We start from the raw sequence: 21935 nt of genomic DNA on the forward strand, positions 1-21935 counted from the left end.
CCAAAGGAGGCCAAAGGAACGACCCGCCATAATCTCCAAGCAGATGTTTCGTTGGTACAAAATCAAATTGGCCAGGCAGTATAATACCCATTTGCCAAGGTAGTTCCCATTTTGCCATTCAAATTTAAAGGGTCGGCGTAAAAAAAAGATACCAGGACAAAAAATAAAACCCGATGAAACGCCTACAAACACGCCAAAAATAATAGCCTCCTTTTCTCACGGTCAGGCTTCGGGAGACGGCTAAAAAGAATAGCGTCAAATAGAGAGATAACATGCCGAGGGAGTTGGTCCGCTAGAGTCTACATTTTGCCGTACCCGTATCTCTCTATTCCACCGATTTCTACTCTTTCTAGACGTCTCCCAAAGGTTGGATAGAGGTTATAAAAAGTATAAACCTTTTCCATCAAGAAGTCTGGGAGCGTGGCTAACAGAGCACCGTCACGTGACATTACAAATCATCTGTGAGTCATGTGATCACATGTCATTTTGCAAGATGGCGGCGCCCAGTGTAGATTTGACGTTATTCATCCCCTTTTCCTAGTTTCTAAGCTCATAACTGGTACTTTAACATTTATGTTGTAGACGTGCGTGGACGCCATGGCTTCTGTAAAAGTAGCTGTGCGAGTGAGACCCCTCAATCAGAGGTGAGGCTATATTTTACCATAATAAAATGTCAATTCGTTTGTTGATTTTTGACCCGGCTCTTTGAACGTTATTTTTTTTCTAGCCCAGGGCTATACTTTTTTCTGCTGAACTTTCATAAAAAAAGTAACGTGTTTTTCTTTCAAACACAGGGAGATCGACTTAAAGAGTGGGAGTATTATCGAGATGGAAGCCAAGAGAACGACCATCACAAACGTTAAGGTTTGTTTTTGTTTATTTTTTATGTGCAAATAGGATACGTGACTTACCACCTACCACACGCCGTCTGTTTAATATGTTTTCACATCAATTATTTTTACAGTAGGGACTGTTGTGTTACAGCCCTACTCTACTCTCTTTATTGTTGTAGTGATAGAGTTGTGTACTAAAGAAGTACAGCTGCCATATGATGATACGAAGCATGCTGTACCACATACGGAAGTGGTGTGATGGGGGTTAGATTCCATGACTCATGTCCCTAACCATCCCCTGGGACTTTCTACAGCACAGGTACACATGGAATAATTATTCAGGGCTCGAAATTCATTTTTGGGAATAGGTGCACTGGTGCACCCAACCTAAAAATTTAGGTGCACAGAAAATGTTTTGGGTGCACCATATAAAAAAAAACAACCTAATTACAGATCTTACTGCTCCTCCTCTGAGCTTGAATCTGAAATGGGAGCTAACTTAAAATCTTAAACAAGTACTACAACAAAGGTTTTATGATTTTTGTGACACTTAGACGCAAAGAATATCCTGTATACTATTATACATTTGATATGTACAAAAATACGTACAAAAACCGGTGCACCCACAGAAAAAATTGGCTGCACTAAGGTGCACATGCACCCATGCAGTATTTCAAGCCCTGGTTATTGAAAGTTTATTGCAAATACATGCCAAGAACTAACTGCAGGTACAAACAACATGTATGAAAAAAGGAAATACAATGGCATGAGAGACTACGTCTAACATTATACTACGTCCTACAACATACATGGTACTAGTTTTGCTGGGTTTGACTTCTTCTTTTGAGGCAGTGGAAGATGAAATTACCCTCTTCTTCTATAATTATCATGATTAGCAACACAAAGGGGTTACTTCTTTGAGAGCAAAGGTGCGAGAAGACAACAACACAGCTCTAATGACGGTGAATTTTGAGCTCCCAAATTACAATGATTTGCAAGAGATTGGGTCAGGTTTTTTTTTGGTTGTTAATAATAATATATCTCCTGTCAAAATTAGCAGGACAAGGAAAATTTATTGAGCCCATAAACAACAGGAATGAAAGAAAGAATCAAAGGAGAGTAAAAAGTTAATTAAAGGAAATGCAAACTTGTACTAGTATTCAGTCTGGTTTTGACGACCTATTGTTTCTTATCTTCTATATCTTTTACTTTAAGGATTTGTCAACTATTGTGTGACTGTGTATGGACATTTGTATAACGTATGGATATTTAAAGGTCTGTTCCAGAAAAAAAATTAGATATCAGTGGCCCTAAATATCACAGACACAACTGTCACTTGGTTATTAACTTTTATCAAGGAGATTTAAGTGTAGAACAACTACTGCCTTGGTTCTCTGTCTAAATCTTTGAGACATACTTTTTTTTTTACTACTTGACTTACCCTGGTTCCAAAAAACTTTGACAAAGAAACATTTGCAGGGCTCGAGATCCTTTTTCTGCATTTTTTTTCCAAGGCCACACCAATTTTATTTCTTGGTTAACGGATTTTTCTAGAAAAATAATGGAGCGAGCGGGCGAAAAAAAAAACAGGTCTAGGCATCCTATTATGGCCCAAAATGGTATGATAGGAGCCATGAAGTCAACACACCAGGCTGGTTCAAAATTTAAACAATGGATTTTGAACTTTTAATGATACCATTGCATTGAAAGATGGAATAACTGTAACAACTAGGATGAAAAGGACTGTTTTCAACTGTTCAGGGCAAAATATGAGCATTTTGCAGTTGATTCTGAATTATTATTTTTATTTGCAAATGAGAAAAAAATGAAGCGGGCGAATCTGTTAACCAAGAAATTAAATTGGTGTGGCCTAATCCAATTTTAACGTCATTTCCCCCTGAAATGGGGGTTAGACGTGCTTGCATCAAGTGCAAGTCTTTTTTTTTTGGAGCAAGATTTTTACGGCTGGATGCTAACATTGTAACAGGTAACATTGAAAATTACTTGCACGCTAAAAACTGTTCAGAAACCATTGTCAATTTTTTGCACCGAAGGTTACACAGGTACCGAAACATAAAAAATGTAATGAAAAAATCTGATGTTTATATATACATTATTGTGATGTTTGACTTCTTTCACATGAAAGCTCATAGAGATTGTGCCAATGTGGTACTAGTAACTGTATACATTTCTTTCATCCTCATAATGAGGTCATTTACATATGCATTTTCCACTGTTGCCATAATCCATTGTACAATTCTTGCACACTGTGTCCTGAACAATGAAACTTTATTTGCAAAATCATGCCCGAAGGCTAATTGCTTTTACAATCAAGTATAATACTCATTGCAATACAGTAACAGGAGACAGGTAACAATCTGTCTGGAAAAACTTCTATTTCTACTACTTAGCTATTATGGGGTTCGACTTCTTCTTTGAAGGCAGTGGATAATGAAGTCCCACATTCTGCATAATTAGTGGGTTTTGTGATCTTAGTAGAAATGCAGTCTTTTGGTGATCTTCTAAATGACGAAATGATGGAGAGATTGTTGTAACTGTCTGAAATAATCTGTTTCTTTCGGTCTCATAGTGAGGACACTGGCTAACAAAATGTATTTCATTTTCCACTGCATTCATTGTACAATATTTACATAATCTCTCGTGCACAGGTAACAATAACATCACCGTGTTTGCCTGTAGTCATAATGTTTACATATGAATAGGAGGCACACTTGACACAAGACTGGTAAAAGCTGTATCTAATTCTAATGCCTGTGCCATTGTCCCAATGAATTAATGATAGAGGTCTGAGAGCTTGATCAATATTTGAATGGTCTGGTGCTAATCCCTAGTTTGCTCAGGACTCTGGTTAAAACAGATAATCAGATCAGTGGAAGACATGGCTGTCTTAACAAAGTGTTCTATAGGTAATTGTAGGAATGTAGGTTATAGTATTCTTCATAAATTGTATTAATAAAGCCATTTAGTAATTTCAGGGCAGAAAAACTGAATTTTCTAAGACAATTCCCTGGTTAATTTTTCTTAATCGAATGAATAAAAGACCTTTTTTGTATGTTTATACTCTAACAATCTAAGTACAGGTCATGAATACACAGGGAAAAAGAATACAGCAATAACTTACTTAAACTATACATAGAGTTCTACTAACTTGATTTCATTAATGTGGTAAGTTGAATGACTAGTAAACCCTGTCCCATAGCATACTGATATCTTTTTTTTTATATACAGTCAAACCTGTACTAGCGGTCACCTTTGTATAGTGGTCACTCGGCCATAGCGGTCAGTTTTTGCCGGTCCCTTGAATTTTTCCCATTGACGTAAGCATTAAGAATCGTGTCTATAGCGGTCACTGTTCAACGCGGTCAGCGGTCACCCCATTCCGGTCCCGCCGGCATGTCAACACCGCCGATAGCGGTCGCGGCTGGCCGTAACCCGCTAAGCACCACGGCCGTAACACCACCCCACCTCGGGCTACGACCGTTATGAGCCTTGTGATAATTTTCCGATCGCTACATTACTAAAATGTGAACTGAAAATTAGACTCCATATGTGTATGAAATAAAGGAAAACTGACTTTTGACACGAAGTTTCTGCGGTCGCGGGTGTCTTTGATATCTGCGTTTTCCCCAACACCAGTGCCGTGCGTGCCGCATGGCGAAGATTACGGCAAATTATCTTTACAAAAAAACTTAAGAATATCCATATTTGGTTTCTCGATTCCTTGAAATGCGTAGATATGTGCATAGCTTCCGTTTTTCATGGGCATAATTAAAGAAATTTGGCTCGAAAATGCGTTTCGTATTTTTCCAAGATGGCGCATGTTAGCTGCAGAGGGAGGTCAATTGGGGTCATCGGAAGACTCCACTGTTATGGAGGTAGATACACCGAGTTTTATTTAACTTCATTAGCGTCAAATGACGTAATTACATTATGAAAACATTTGAAATACATTACTACAATTAATTTTAGATGTAAATTTAACACTGTAGTGGATATTTTAGAAAAGATATAAGTCTGAAAGGAGAAAATTTTCTGTTGACTACCACATTGGCATAATGGTAGAGGCAGACAACCCACGCGGGGAGAAACCCAAGCCGTAAACAAAGGAGAGTTTTCGCTAAGTTTTCATGTTCAAAAACGACCAAAAACGGAAAGTAACTGGCAACTGACGAACAATTATTTTGCTGTTAACTAAACAGACAGCATCTTGGTACAAATTAACTTATTTTCGTGGTTGGAATTCGCTGTGGCGTATGTCGGTCGCGCGAAGCAAGTGTTCACCAAAGAACAAAAACATGGCGATGTCGTTCTCTTCCACTTTTCGACTAACAACAACAACTACTAGTAATGTGGCGATTGCGGAGAAACGATGGCGAAAGTGGAAAGACGGACGCCAAACTTATTCCAAAAGGTGGAAGTGATTCGACTGGCAGAGAGAGTGAGAAGAAACCGTGGAAAGCTGAGCTTAGATTAAATGATTTTGCAGTCGATAGAAATTTGTTTGGAGTTGAAAGTTTGTTGCTTGATTTGCCTTCTTTTCTTTAGCCACATGTAGTACTAGTATGTACACAAGAACAGTAAAGGACAACCAGTGATTTTGTATGTTTTAAATTATGTGAATGGTTTCATTGTCCCAGAATAGATTAACTGAATATGTTGAGTGTATGTATCTTTGATGTCAAGTTAATGTTTCCATGCAATATTTCTGTATTTCTTTTTTTTTTTCAAGCAAGTACAAAATAAAGTACAACTAAAGCAAAAGAACAACAAATTATTGAACTAACACATGCACATATAAAAGGGGTTTACCTTTGCAAATGTATGTATTCATATGTTTCAGAATAAAGACATCACTGTTGGTACTCAAAGCATGTGTCCCTTTTTTTTTTGGGGGGGGGGGTCAACTAACCAGCTGTTTCTCTATAGTGGTCACCTGGCCATAGTGGTCAAATTTGGCCAGTCCCTTGAGTGACCACTATAGGCAGGTTTGACTGTATATATAAAGTGTGATGTTGTTGAAGGAATGCTTGTTTCCTGTAGTAGGCTGGTTTTAGCCATTTATTGGTGGTACCGTGGTACCAAAAAAAAGACACCTGACATAGCTTAATTGTTTTTGTGTTATTTCAAAGACTTCAAGATACCCCACAAATGCAATGGAACAATCCAGAGAAGTCATTTTCGCAAGAGCAAGTCAATTAATCGTTAACTGTTCCCCCCATCCAGAAGTTAACATCTGTGTCCATAATATCACCAGGGTCCATAATATCACCACCTTTAGAAAGAGTGTGCTTAAAGATATTTTTACTGCAACATACCCTAGGTATGTACATTTGATGTGTGAAGGAGTGAATACCATAAGTATGTTGCAGTAAAAATATAATTTCTCAAGGTGGCGATATTATGGACCCTGGTGATATTATGGACACGGATGTTACCACACCACCCCGATATTTATCGTTTAACCGTTGGATCCCCCCATGTAGACCTTTTTCAGTGCACCACCAGATATCGATCCTCCCCAGGCCCCCTGTGGCTCAGTAGAGAAGATTTATGATGAAGAGAACTGGACCAAGGCCATGTTGCGTAACCTAACAGTTCATATGATTCTATATAGGTCTGCATTAATCCATCATTGGGGGCTAGTGGATGAAAGTGTCAGTAACATTCTTGCCATTAGCATTAAGGAATGGATGCAGAACATGCCTGTAGCCAGGATTTTGAATGGGGGGAGGGGGGGTTCCCACTGCTTGAGGGGACCTCGAGCGCTGTAGGCGCGAGGTTCCTTGGGGGGTCTGGGGGCATGCTTCCCCGGGAAATTTTGAAAAAACGAACCTTCTAAATTGGCATTTCGTGCGTTTTTGAGAGGATTTCCAAGAAAAAATCAGAGATACATTTTTATTCAATGACAAAGGGAGCAGTTTTTTCTACGATTACAGTCCATCTTTTCAAGAAAAATCTTGGACCTTTACATAAAAAGTGGACCAAAAAGTGGACCTTTGCATAAAAAGTGGACCAAAAAGTGGACCTTTGAACCTTGTGGGGGGGGTTCTTCTGAACCCCCTGAACCCCCCCTGGCTACGGGCATGCAGAATCTGTCATACCGTTACGATAAAGGCTAGCTTGTACATAGTGATACTGGAATATACACATGTACATGCACATGTAGGTACAAATCAACATGACCTTAGGTCCTAAGTAGAAAGGGTGGAGAGTTTAGGTACATGTATGATTACTGAAGGAAAACATACTGTTTTTTGCTTGCTCTTTTTCTTCTTCTTCTTCTCCAAACAAATCAGGTCAATGACCTGAACCAGACGTCTGTCACCATCATGTTGCAATTTTATAGCAGGAGGGATTTAGACTCCTGTCTGACCATATTATATATTATGAATGTGTTTGAGTAAGAATTGATGTTAACAGAGCAGACCAGATGAGAAGGTAAACATTATGAGTTTGTTTTGCAAATGTTACCTTTTCTAGTTTGTTATGGTACAGAATGGGTGGGGGGGGGCAGCAGTAGTATTCACGAGTTGCACATTCCCAGGATCCTTTGCGCACAGGGTGGGGAAAGGTCGCGATAAACCACGTGACTCATCCTCGGCTCTGGTCGGAAGAAGTCGGAAGTATTCGCGAGCGCTCGGAAATTTAAAAAATGGCTGCCACCACTGCCGGCGGCGGGAGGCACGTAGTTTTTCACGGCGTTCGTAGGGCAAAGCGGCATCGAATTTTTGCTCCATGACTATCGGTATGGGATAGGATAGGGTTGATTCAACATACTACGTGAAAATATGACAAAAAGACAGACTTTTGAAATTGAATGCTCCCTGCCTACTATCGGCACCGATAGTAGGCTGGGAGCATTCTGACTTCTTCCGACCAGAGCCGAGGATGAGTCACGTGGTTTACCGCGACCTTTCCCCACCCTGTGCGCAAAGGATCCTGGGAATGTGCAACTTGTGAATGATAGAACACCTGGGGGCAATCACTGAGACAGACCTGACCAGGGGTCAACCAGGAAAGCTGAAGCTAATGGTTTTGGACTTTGATCATTGCCAAGCTTGGAATGACTAGAACATGGTCATTTTATCATGTCTGGAAGCCAGCCAGAGATTTTTTTGTCATCTCAATTTTGCTTTTTTGACGTAAGGCCACAGCAAGTAATTTATATGGATGATATCAGCGCGCGCATTAATTTTTGCCTGATTTTGGAAATAAAAAACAAGAAATTTTGTTGCCTTCTGACAGTGGTCAACATGCCGAAAATGGGCAAAGATCCATGCCAGAAGGTGGATGGCAGATAACTATGTGAGAGATCGAGACAAGAAAAGGCTCTGATTTAATGTTTTGTTTCTTACTTTGATGCAGTGATATGTGATGCTGGCTGTGTATATGTGATGTTCCTACTGAATCAAAACCATTTGTACAATGATTAAGTCAAAATTTCAAATTGTAGGAACCTTGTTTTTTTCGGCCTGCCTTGTTTTTTTTTTTGCCCGCTCACATTAGATTTGGAGTCTGTGGAGAATGTCATCCATAAAATTTACATGCTGTGGCCTAATATCATGTCAAGTGCCTCTTGAGGCATGACAATTTTGAAATCTTGAACCAACTGAAACGCTATTTCATGCATTTTGAGGTACAACTTTTGTTGGGGGACTAAGCTTAGTTTAATAAGTGAGCACTTTTTATGTTTTTACGACGCAAAATTTTGTCAAATGACGAAATTGCAGACGCTGACTAGGGAGGCAGGCTGGCTTCCCAGCATGCCGTGCAGGTTTAGAGACAGGTATCAGGACAGTAAAATATTCATGAGCTCAGAGCAGCATTTGTTTGACCTTCTACTATCAATTTGACATTTGGTCAATTTCACCAGAAGTTTTAGTTTACTTGTGTATGCACCATAAATTCATGACACCATGTTACGTGTACAATTTGTCTGAGTTTCTCGTTCTCAACGCAATTGGAGGAACTATGAATTTTTTTCCCGAACTTGAATATATCCAATGCAATGTCAGGGTGGTGTAACAAAAAATATTCTGGTAGAGGAAACCTGTCTGAATGAAGTGATATTGAGATTTTAAGCCATTTCGTAGTTCATTTCATCATTTCATACTTGAAGTATTTAAAATAGCCCCTAAACAAGCTACATGAGGTGTCTGTTAATTTTTGGTTACTGCCAAAAAAAAGACTGTGTCTGTGTGAGAAAGTGTTAGAGTATCCTTTAGTGGGGTATCCTACATTTGTAGGTCTGAAATTACCATGAAGTGTTATCAGGATACCCCCATGTAGACCCTCACATTTGGCCCCACCCCTGCTAGTCAAAATGGGATCCTTCCTAGGGCTGGAAAAATAGTATCGGTCCGGTCCGAAAAAACCGAAACGTTGGTGGAGACCGGAACAAAAATTCATACTTGATCACTATACACAAGGAGGCCTGCCAGGAAAATGAACATCCAGCATTAAAATAAAGAGATTTACCTATTAGAAGTAGTTTCTGTCTCTGAGAACTAGTGAGAAGTGAGATAGGAAACCTAGTTATATCATCCATGGTTATATTGAAAGATACAGGACAAATTGTCAACACTTTATTCATGTTTCTGTCATTATTGAAGAATTTCAGTAGAACATGTGACGCGCGTGAATTTTCAGGTACAGGTACAGGTCCGGACCTGGACCTAAACCTCTGTACCTGTACCTGTACTTGTACCTGATGTTACGAAAAGGTACGCAGCCCTAATCCTTCCTTTGTTGGACTTGGCTTCTGCACAGTAAAACAGAGTTTCCTGATGTTGTGGTTTGGCAGGACAGAGAGTGTTTAGTTCTGCCCTATACGTGATGCACTTTGCGAGGTGTCTGTGTAATCCCCTTGCGGCTTACCTGTGTATATTTGAACATGACCTTTAGTGGTCCTCTGCGTTAAATCAACACGGCCGCGCAGGCATCACCAAGGTTACGGAGGATAATAGAGCACCTCAGCACCACTTGTCTCTGGGGAATTGACAGTGTGGCATTGAGCGCCCCAGCAGGTGTCCAAACATCATCATTTACCAAAGTTGAACAATCTGAAAATCACACACTTTTATTCAACATCACAAACGCAAGAACAACGAAAGACTAAGATAAACTGGAAAGGGTACAGAACCAAGCTGCAAGATTCTGCACGAACAACTATCAAAGGGGTGCTAGTGTAACAGAAATGAAAAGAAACCTAAAGTGGGGGTCGCTGGAAGACAGACGTAGAATGTCCAGACTGTGCATGATGTACAAAAATGACTAATAAACTGGTGGACGTACCAACCACTAAGTATCTGATACCAGCCCAGAAAAGAACGAGAAACAGTCATGCCTTCAAATATCAATCAGAGTTATCAACCAAGAAGTGAGGTATTCAAAAACTTGTATTTCCCCAGAACTATCGTAGACTGGAACTCATTGCCACCAAGCGCAGTTGGGGCATCATCACTAGAAAGCTTTAAACAACTTCTGCAATTAAATGTGCAAAGATTGAGTGTAACAAGTCGTTCGGTGTGATATAGCTAGCTGCCGCTGCGCCGCGTGCCTGCGAAGCTGGTGTGTTACGCCAAAGGGCGGTTATACCGGCTATACCGATACAGATACACAAAGAATGAGTTACATGATTGTGTTTTTAAGTGGAGGAAATGCAAGACTTCAGATAAAGTAGGACCTGTAATACCTTGTAAAAGTTAACGGCTTGTTTTATAGATTGCACTCAATGTTTTTTAGCATCAGGGATTGATCTTTAATCAAGAGAAACTTAAATGATAAATTTGAAAGGCAGACATTTGCTTGTTAGCAAATGCAGCAGATGGCTTCACCACATCCCTTGTACCAAAAATGGACATACAGCCCTGTCCAATACTTGAGTTTAAAAAAAAATGCCTCCCCTCGAGCTCTTTAAGAGTGAATTCTTCTAGTGACCCCACCTTACTAATGTTATGGTCTGGTTAAAAACACTTCCATGCATACAAAGTCACTTCTTCACAATCACCAAGTCAAAAATTGAATTCTAGAGAAATACAAATTCCCCCTATTAAGAACATACAAAAATATTTCCACACAAAATATAGTACTTGTCTGATCACCCCTGTTCAAAATTGAATTTGGAATTAGTTGGAAGAATTATATCATGAAAGTTCATCTGTGTTGGTAGTTACATGTGTGCCTATGTACATGTATTAATTGCAGCTATATAAAAACTGCAATATGATTATGCCTCACTTTTACATAGGACCCCCATGATCATAGGGAACAATGTCAACAAAAGGTCAATGACCTTACATGTACCTACCACACTACTACATGTATCTGCAGCTAATTTGGTTTACAGATTTTAAAATTTGGTTAGAAAATAGCCAAGTATATAAAAATGTAGGTTATGTGACACCGATGTACAACCCAAGACACTCCCTTTTCCTGGCCAATACTTGTAAAAAAACAAGGTATTTGTTCCTATTATAAGTAATATGTAGCACCATGCTCAGCTAATGTCACCCTTTCTAGGGGGCCCGCAAGCCCTTTTCCGTAGAGCGTAATCAGCCGTTTTAATTCTACGTAGAGCGTAGACGGACTGCTCTTATATATATAATATTTTTGCGTAGAGCGTATTCGGCGTTTTAATTCTACGTAATGCGTTGTAGCCACTTGGAATTTATCGTAAAGCGTAATCGAGAGGTTTCCAAATTCAGCGTACAGCGTTGTCGGGACCTCCCCCCCCTTGCAGGCCCTCCTTCTAGTTTGTACTTTTGTTGTGTTGACCGACTGTATTTTGTATTCACAGATGGTGGAAGGTGCAGAAGGAGACCATGGCAGAGAGAGACAGAAGCACTTCTACTACGACTATTCCTATTGGTCGGCAAAAAGCAGTGACCCACATTTTGCTTCACAAGAACAGGTGAGTGCACCAATCAGGACAAAGGTCACAAGGTGAAGACAGAAAGACTTCATTTTGCTCTCTGAACCCCCACTATTTTCGATAAGTGTGGTGGGTTCTTTTTTTCTCTCCTTAGGCCACACCAATTTAATTTCTTGGTTAACGGATTCGCCCGCTTCATTTTTTTCTGATATGAAAATAAAAATAAAAATTCAGAATCAACTGCAAAATGCTCATATTTTGCCCTGAACAGTTGAAAACAGTCCTTTTCTTCCTAGTTGTTACAGTTATTCCATCTTTCAATGCAATGGTATCATTAAAAGTTCAAAATTCATTGTTTAAATTTTGAACCGGCCTGGTGTGTTGACTTCATGGCTCCTATCGTACCATTTTGGGCCATAACAGGATGCCTAGGCCTGTTTTTATTTTATTTTTTTTTCGCCCGCACGCTCCATTATTTTTGTAGAAAAATTCGTTAACCAAGAAATTAAATTGGTGTGGCCTTATGATACTTTAAAGTTTAAGCAGAATTCAGGAGCTGTTCCTGTGCTGAAGTTTATCAAGAACCCATCCAAGCTATGGCAGCAACATTTCACTATGAAGACCATCTAGAAACCTCCCCATAAAATGATATATAGCAAAGATACATGCTTAGAGTTGATGATGTTAACATGCCAGACATGGTTATAATACAAACGATATGCGCTGTACTATAAGATGTCAGCAAAGGTAGGCCAGGATGCATAATTTACTCCAGATGTCTCCACTATTGCAGCCATCGCAACCAATCATAGCCCAAAATTCTCTTGACGACATCTCGTAGCCAGGTGAATAACCGCAGTCCCGTGTGTCCTACAGGTCAATATTAGCATCCTGGCTCCTTGACACACCAACACAAGCCTTACCTTCATGATCACCTTGTTCAGTGTTGTTTCTCCACACAAGCCCTTCAAATCGTGACTGGCTTGATTGTGTAACAAAAACCTGACTAGTAGCATCCTTTTAAGGATGCACCAATTTAATTTCTTGGTTAACGGATACGCCCGCTTCATTTTTCTCTGATTTGCAAATGAAAAAAATCAGAATCAACTGCAAAATGCTCATATTTTGCCCTGAACAGTTGAAAATAGTCCGTTTCTGTTACAGTTATTCCATCTTTCAATGCAATGGTATCATTAAAAGTTCAAAATTCATTGTTTAAATTTCGAACAAGCCTGGTGTGTTTACTTCATGGCTCCTATCGTACTATTTTGGGCCATAATATTAAAAGGATGCCTTAAGGCCTGTTTTTCTTTTTCTTTTTTTTCTCGCCCGCCCGCTCCATTATTTTTCTAGAAAAATCTGTTAACCAAGAAATAAAATTGGTGTGGCCCAAGTTCTATTAGAAAAAAAGTGAGAAAAGGAAAGGAATCTCGGATGTCAACTTAATCTTCGTGGATGTGTATTTTTGCCAAGCCAGGAAACCTGGACCCTGGGGTTGGGAGGCAGCCAATAGGGTTGTTTTTGCAGTGTTGTTTGAATCCCTGTCTTATCTTCTACTCTATCTTACTTGTTCTGCACCAGATGAGGTGTAAGAGGTCACTTCCTCCCCAGATAAATATGATGACTATGTGAGAATCAGGCCCTTTGATAGAGGCTGGAGCCTGTCCAGAGCAGCCCTGTCCTGATGACACACTAGTGCTCGGTTACACCTGTGATGTATGGATGTTGGAAGGGATCCTAAGGCCTAGGGAAAAAATGTTGTTACCTTCGCCAAGAAGGTTATGTTTTCAATAGCGTTTGTCTGTGTGTTTGTGTGTGGTTTAGCAAGATAACTCGAGAAGCAGTAGATGGATTGGAATGTAGGTCTTCATGAGACCTAGAAATGATTAGATTTTGGGCCCCCTGGCAGCTTTCCTAGGTACTGCAGCAGAACTTCCGGTTTTGATATCTCGTGATCTGGACATGCTAGGGTCACGAAGTTTGGATGGCAGATAGCTCTTGGGATAGGGAAGAAGTGACATGAGTTTGGGTCCCCTAGCTGCTTCTTCTGGAACTGCAGGATCATTTGTTGAAAAATTTTCGAAGGAGGATAACTCAAGAACTTGTTGTTTTTCCTGTTCCTCGACCGACCCTCAAAAAACCTGACGACCCTAGACTTTTTTTGGGGTGGACCCCTGGAAGGGATGTAATTTTTTGAGCTGATCGACCTTTTCTAGCTCCATGATCTGACACCTGAGTGATTGTACAATTGGTTTTCTAACATCGACATTGAAAATAAAAGTGTCCTCAGGCCACACCAATTTAATTTCTTGGTTAACGGATTCTTCTAGAAAAATAATGGAGCGGGCGGGCGAAAAACAAAAAAAAACAAAAACAGGCCTAGGCATCCTATTATGGCCCACAATGGTACGATAGGAGCCATGAAGTCAACACACCAGGCTGGTTCAAAATTTAAACAATGAATTTTGACCTTTTAATGATACCACTGCATTGAAAGATGGAATAACTGTAACAACTAGGATGAAAAGGACTGTTTTCAACTGTTCAGGGCAAAATATGAGCATTTTGCAGTTGATTCTGAATTTTAATTTTTATTTGCAAATCAGAAAAAAATGAATCGGGCGAATCCGTTAACCAAGAAATTAAATTGGTGTGGCCTTACCTAAACTACAAAATTGGCAGATTCTTTGCTCTAGAGGAGTGCTGTTATGCCTTCCTGATTCGATTTCCAATTATGTTACAAGATGGCCAATGACATGGCTCCTACAATATGGCCAATGACATGTCTCCTTTCAACTTCCTTCAGGTACACAAAGACCTAGGTGAGGATGTGCTGGAGAATGCCTTTGAAGGTTACAACGCCTGCATCTTTGCTTACGGACAGACGGGTTCAGGGAAGTCCTACACCATGATGGGAGATCAGAACACACCGGTGAGTAGGAACATTACATGATGATGAACTTTATTTGAAACAACAAAAGCACATCGACTTTAATAAGGTATTTAACTACATGTAGACATACACAGACAGATACGTGGGTACAACAAAATTGACCTAATATACAAGACAATAGATGAATCAACTTATGCTACTTGTTCTAAGGTCTAAACATTCTTTGATATATTTACCTATTTGTACACAGTAAGTAAGTGAGTAAGGGTTATTACCTTCAAGAATGAAATTGAAGTTATCTATACCATGAAATGTAACAAATTCCTTTTAGCAGGCAGAAAGACATTAAACAATATCCTGAATGTTTAGTATAAATGTGAAAAAATGAAAAATCTGAGTACATATATTTAATATTGCTCATGGTACCTGATGCATAGATCTGATGGAAAACTATGTTGTTTTGTTTGTCTTCTACAGAATCAACAAGGCCTTACACCCAGGATTTGTGAGGTAACAGTTCTTTACTTTACTTCACTTGCTAACTATCATTGTAAGGCCATGTTGATTTGATTATATGGATGACATCCTCCGGGAACCCCAAAATTGATGCGCGCGTGCGAATAAAAAAAAATTTTGCAAAAAAAAAAGTTGTTTTCAGTATGAAATCCACGTGGTCATGAGGGTTGAACAAATGGGACGGAATATGGTTTGGCGAATAATCTAGTCTTCAAGTTCATTTCTTTACAATTTCGTCTTTTTTCGTTTGATTTTGGCATTCTACGACATTGGTATGGTTGTTTTGTAACTTACGGTATATTCTTGCTCATTTTGCAACTGTTTTGTACGATTTACAGTATGGTTGTTAAAACTTTTTTTTTTAAAATGCGCGCGCGGATGTCATCCATATAATCAAATCAAGATGGCCTAACAAGAAATCAGAAATTTCAGAAATGTGCAATTCTCAGCTTCCTGAATTCCCCCATGTAGACCACTAATTCCTGCTCACTCACAGGCAGATTCTGAGATCTATTCACTACATTTTCTAACTGACCTTTTGACGTCTTGTCATTCTGCCTGTCAATCTTCCTCCAACCACTTTTTGTCAACCTACTGTTGAGCCAAACAGGCACAAGCAAACCCACTGCTCAACCACCCTGAATAATACTTCTGTACCCAGAAGTGTTTTTTATTTCACTCCATACTTAAGTATGGAGGGAAATACTGTTTTTACTGATGATTCTCCTCCTTCTTCTCCTCCTGCCATTTCTTTAAATTGATTCAATTCCTTCATTTTTGGGCCAAACGACCTGGAATTTCGTATAAAGGTAGAGTGGGTAAATACCCCTAGGCGTTTTTTTATTTTTTTTGATACAAGCTTTTACAATCGTTTTATTTGCGTTTTTAGCTGTTCCCATAGGAAAGTACTGTGGGGCGTACGCGCGTGACGTAATAAGAAAGGAATTCGGGGGCGGGCCCAAATATGGGCATGCAAGCATGAACCTGACGCAGCCTGATCTTTTCTTCTTGCTGATTGGCTGTTGGATTTGATTGGATTAACTCAATTAACACCTGTTCAAAGCCATTCCATTTTGACAGTATGAACTCAAGTGTTTTGGTAGGTACAGCACAGGCCACGAATACGCATCAATTTTCGAGGGACGTTCTGCGGGAGAGTGCAGGACGCTGTGCGGGACTTCCCTCGGGAGAGTGCGGGACGTCCTCCGGGAGAGTGCGATACGTTCTGCGGGAGAGTGCGGTACGTCCAGCGGGAGAGTGCGGTACGTTCTGCGGGAGCCAGACATTTTGCTCTTCTCTGTTGGAACAACGCAAGTTGGAGGTCAATGACCTGCGCCCGGCGTGTAAACAAGATTGGACAGGGAGCGGCTGTAATATCAAAGGAGCCGGCGGCTTCTGCTAGCCGGGTTGATAGTTAAGTAACATCAAGGTGGTTCAAAAGCAAACCTGATAAAGAAGGAAACCCCGTAGTTAATAGTTGAAAGTCTTGGTGGCTTGAGGCGATCGATACCGCCATGCTGTTTACTTTATATGACATACAATGCAGTGAGTGATGTGTATCGCAACGAGTTAGCTCGGTTGGTAACGCGCCAGACGGCAATCCCAGAAATTGTGAGTTCGAACCCCAGTGCATCGGATAGTAACATTTTAAACAATTTTATCATTTTTAACAATTTTATCAGTTTTAACAATTTTATCAGTTTTAACAATTTTAACAATCCTGCATTTTAACAATTTCAACATTTTTTTTTTTGATTTTCGTTGTTTTGCTTTTAACATTCAAAAACTGATTGTTCTTACTCAAGAATGTCAATAACTTAGAATGTTAGTCTTTTGTATTTTTCCAACATACAAACCAAAATCACTTTGTATGTTGTCACAAAAGTATGGAGCTGACAAGAGAGAATGAGTACGGTACTCTGCCAGTGTGAAGAATCTACAGAGGTATTACCAGTCACTAGTAGCAAGAGATAGACCACATTGAATGATGACGATGAGGACGAATCATATGGAGTACTATCATAGCTTAGTACAGAAATTCTACTGCTTTACTTTACTTTACTTTCTTTCACTCTGTACATGCAATTAGCTCACTGGCATGATTTTAAAAATAAAGGTTATGATAATCATATTATATGTATAGCTTATTCAATGTATGGCTTCATAGTTTATGTGATTGTTAATAAGGCCATGTTGATTTGATTGTATGGATGGCATCTGTGCGCGCATCGGTTTTCGTTAATTTAAAACTAAGTTTACGACATTCATACAAAACATCTGGAAACTAAGCAAACATACTCTGTAAATTGATTACTGTAATTCCCGATTTTTTTTTCACTGTACCGCAACGTAACGCAAGCAGGAGGTCAATGTTCACGGTTTTCACTGTCACCTCTGTACCGTGAACTTATCTTTACAGTTAGGAAATAATTCCTGGACTTTCTTTTTCCTGCAACTGTCACCACCGTGAATATATAGTTCCGTGAACATGTCCATGTTTCTCAGACCGTGAAAATTTTGCTACCGTTAGTAGTAGTTGCAATTTCGTCATTAGTAGTATTTAGATACCTGCAATATAAAGATAAGTGTAAAGTAAAGCTGTCGAGATTTAAAGTGCTTGTCGTTGTATCTTTGTAAAAAAAAGGGAGATAATGGCCAAGTGCCATTTTTGTAAATATCTGTCGAGATTCAAAAAGCTTGTCCTTGTATGATTGCAGTATGATTTATTCAGAATCTTCTATTTTTGTATGGGGAGGGAGATGGAGTGAAATATTACATTTGCTCCGAAGCAAATGTTGGCCTTTCTAGTTTTAAATGAAGATTTTACCACATTTGTGTAAGGATTGACGTAACAGTTGTCTATCACCTCTTTGAAGATGTCAAACCTGAGACCAGACTGTAAGGCTTGAACCACTCACACCGGGAAGGTCCCCTACTCTTTTTGATAAGTGTGGTGGGTTCTTTATCGTGCGTGAGGTGTGGCTCTCCCCAAACACGGGACCTCCATTTAGCGGGAAGTCCCTAACCGAAACTAGGTACTCATTTACACCTGAGTGAAGTGAGGAAAGTCATGTTAAATGCCTTTCCCAAGGGCACAAGATCAGTGACATGGGCAGGATTCGAACCCTCGACCTCTTGAATCTGGGCTGAAAATGCTTAGCATAATGCTATGACCCCATGATAATGATAATATTACTGTACTGCTGATGAAACTTACATGCGCTGCTTTACTGTCTAACAGGGTTTGTACTCACGAATTGAAGCTAATGATGAAGAGGGCATTTCCTACAGGACAGAAGTAAGGTAAGGGTGCGTTCTGTAAATGCCAGCTTTTTTAACTTAAGTGGAAGAATATCCAGGGCTCGAGCATCCAACTCCAAGATTGGAGCTTTGCATGCAATTATTTTCTGTGGATACACTGCTGCACCCATGTATTTTCATATCTTTCCGAATGTTAAGATATTAAATGTATTACTAGTATACAGCATATTCTTGACGTCAATGTGTCAGAGAAAAAAAGTTTGTTGTTGTACTTTTCAAAGATTTTAAAGTGAGAATTTGGGTTCAGAGGAACAGTAAGGTATGTACATGTATTAGGTTTTGCTGACATGCTACATGTACTTTATATTATATGGTGCACCTAATCCCCAAATCTCTGATATGTAAAGATATCATGTCAATATTGTTTTTATTGTTTTTCTCAAGAATATGAAATGTGATGCAGCAGAATTTGGATCATTTTTGAAAATTCACTTATATACATGTACATTAATTTTTTGTAGTTTTCAGTTGAAAATTAAGAACAGTTATGGTTTAATCTCATCGGTAAAACTATGACTGTGAAGTAAAAAAACAAGAAATGGTATGAATAAATAAATCCAGACATAGCATCTTTTGTAAAAGCATGAATAAAGTACTAGTTATGAGTTATGAGTTAAAGTATTAGTTATTGTCTATATACATTGTAGTATACTTTATTAGGTACACTTTCTCAAACACATGCACACATACACATAGTGCTGCATACCTAAACCAACATTTAGGTTCAGGTCCGGATTCAAGTCCAGAGGTTTAGGTTCAGTTCCGGACTCATAAGTCCGGACCTAAACCCATGGCATATACACATACATATATTTTGGCATATACAAAATTGCATGTTGGCAACCTCGCAATGTTATCTGAGTGAAACTTTGGCCACATAACATGGAGGCCGACACTTGACGATGCCCGATGGCAATGTTTTCTTCATTTTGCAGCAAAGATTTTGCAATATACGGAAGGTTTTAGGTGGTTTGGAAAGAAAAGGGGTATGTGAAATGGTCTTTTATGGTAATAAGTCCGGACTCGGTTCTTGACTTTTAGTTTTTTTTGGACTTGAACCTAAACATTCTTACAAGTCCGGATCCAAGTACATTGAACCGGTATGCAGCACTACACACACACACACTTCTAAACAATTATGTGACATCTGCGTTTTGTCTCCTGTGTAGCTATCTAGAGATCTACAATGAAAGGGTTCGTGACTTGCTAAGAACACCAAGAAAAGGAATGGCTGCAGGCCACACCTTGAAGGTTCGAGAACATCCCAAGGAAGGACCATATGTACAAGGTAAGGCCACACCAATTTAATTTCTTGGTTAACGGATTTTTTACAAAAATAATGGAGCGGGCAGGCGAAAAAAAAAAACACAGGCTCAGGCATTGTATTATGGCCCAAAATGGTACGATAGGAGCCATGAAGTCAACACACCAGGCTGGTTCAATATTTAAACAAAGAATTTTGAACTTTTAATGATACCATTGCATTGAAAGATGGAATAACTGTAACAACTAGGAAGAAAAGGACTGTTTTCAACTGTTCAGGGCAAAATATGAGCATTTTGCAGTTGATTCTGAATTTTTATTTTTATTTCCAAATCAGAAAGAAATGAAGCGGGCGAATCCGTTAACCAAGAAATAAAATTGGTGTGGCCTAAGTCCTAGGAAAAAAATATGTTTCCTGTTTCCCGACGGACAGTAGAAAAACTGCCGACCTGAGCATTTTTTGGTGGATCCCTGCAAGGGACATAAATTTTTTTAGCTGATCAACCTTCTCTAGCTCCATGATCTGACACATTAGTGATGAACTGTTGTACAATCAACTTTCCAACATTGACATTGAAAATAGAAGTGTGCTCTTGAACATTTTACTTTGTTACACTGTATCATATAAGTTGGATCACTAGAGATTGCCAAAGTCTAAAAAAGAGAAGAAAGCAAGTAAAATCTGAGATTTTATACCTTCGGGCTTTTTATTGTATGTTTTTATGTTTATGTTGTTTATAACAATAATTGTTGTGCGCCGCAGGACTAGGGTTTTAAACAAAAAATTTATCGAGACCGGACACCCCTCTGTGCGAGGGGTCACCTTCGTGGACGAGACTGACAATACCTAATACACACCAAAGGTCAACGGTTGCGACCACTTTCACGCTCAAAGGGGTGTTCTGGGGCCACCAAAAGGCACCATTCCCACACCCGAAAATATGTATACAATAAAAAGAAAAGAACGTGCATTATCTGCAGCCCAATAGCAAAACATATACCGAGTCTCAAAAGAATCCGTCCATCCAAACGCGAGAAACATCTGCGAACATGAAAATCTAAATCTCTCACAAAACCCTCTCAGTAAGGTTAAGTCAATTTTGACCCTCCAGCCTAATTAACTCCTGACCCAACTTTCATGCGTAATTCACAATTTCCTGATGTTTTCTGTCCAAAATTTCTGACATGTTTTGATGATGCATAATGTTAAGATACAATCTGACCACATTTGTTTCACATATACCTTATCCATATCTCAATATTAATATAATAAGCACTTGTCAATTTAGCTACCTTTAAACACCTCGTGCTTCGCACAGACATACTTTTTAAAGACAAATTTGGTATGTACGCATTCAGCAAAAAAAACTCTACAACATCCCGTTGAGGCTGTGTCTAGAACTATAACTAGAACAAAGATTTTTCATATTATATAAAAAAATTGACAAAAATATGCCATTGGAAATATTCATGAAGGCATAGCTGAGCACTGGAATCCTCCAAGATAATGGTCTCAACGAGAGATTGTTGTACAACTTGTCTTCTTTCCAACCATCTTTGTTGCAAGTTAGAATAATATAATCTGAGCAAGCACCACTTGATTAAAAAATGGACTACAAAATTTAGACTTTTGGCATCCCTAGATGTGAAATATGACCTCTTTGTTGTTATTTGGGAACAATATGGCTAATCAATTTGTTGACATAGCACCTCACGGTAGGAGAGCAGACTACCTGGGCAGAACAATGGCCTGGCTGTTCACACCTTTACCCAGCGGTGGCTTACCTGCCAGACACAGCTTGGCTTGGTTTTAAAAACAATACACAAACATGTTCACAAGTATGGGAGGTGTATAAACAATTCTCTTTATCTTATCAGAAGTTTTCAAGTGCAACATACATACACATGTGGTTTCCATAAAAATTAACATGGTCATACCTATCATAAAATGTGACTTTTCAAATAACAGCAGTGCCTTTGGGGGGGAAAAAACTAAGCAAAACGTACATGTGTATCCACAACTCTCAACAAAAGAGACAAAACCAGACAGTCAATCATCAGGCAGTTGACCTTGCCTGATACATATGTTTCAAAGTTTCTGAGTCAGCGCAACAGAATTGGGCTAAGTTGAAATTGCTCCCCTGGTCGTTAATATTTTCTACCAGCAAGGGTACAAGTTCATCACAGTTTGATTCGAGTCTTGAATCACACTGTA

At 39.3% G+C, this 21935-nt stretch overlaps 1 protein-coding gene across 4 annotated transcripts in view; it reads left to right on the forward strand.

Moving 5' to 3' along the window:
• Positions 1–476: 476 nt before the first annotated feature.
• Positions 477–21935, forward strand: part of LOC109477093 (kinesin-like protein KIF16B) — a 105152-nt gene continuing 83693 nt past the window's right edge. For all 4 annotated transcript variants that reach the window (XM_019778135.1, XM_019778139.1, XM_019778137.1 and 1 more), the window contains exons 1-7: positions 477–644; positions 795–864; positions 11653–11766; positions 14534–14659; positions 15098–15130; positions 18378–18439; positions 19627–19745. In XM_019778135.1, coding sequence (XP_019633694.1) covers positions 598–644; positions 795–864; positions 11653–11766; positions 14534–14659; positions 15098–15130; positions 18378–18439; positions 19627–19745 — 571 coding nt within the window. In that variant the 5' untranslated portion in view covers positions 477–597. The remainder of the gene's footprint in view (positions 645–794; positions 865–11652; positions 11767–14533; positions 14660–15097; positions 15131–18377; positions 18440–19626; positions 19746–21935) is intronic.

Source organism: Branchiostoma belcheri, unplaced genomic scaffold (assembly GCF_001625305.1).
Source record: "Branchiostoma belcheri isolate BF01 breed outbred unplaced genomic scaffold, Haploidv18h27 scaffold4, whole genome shotgun sequence".
Lineage (NCBI taxonomy): Eukaryota > Metazoa > Chordata > Leptocardii > Amphioxiformes > Branchiostomatidae > Branchiostoma > Branchiostoma belcheri.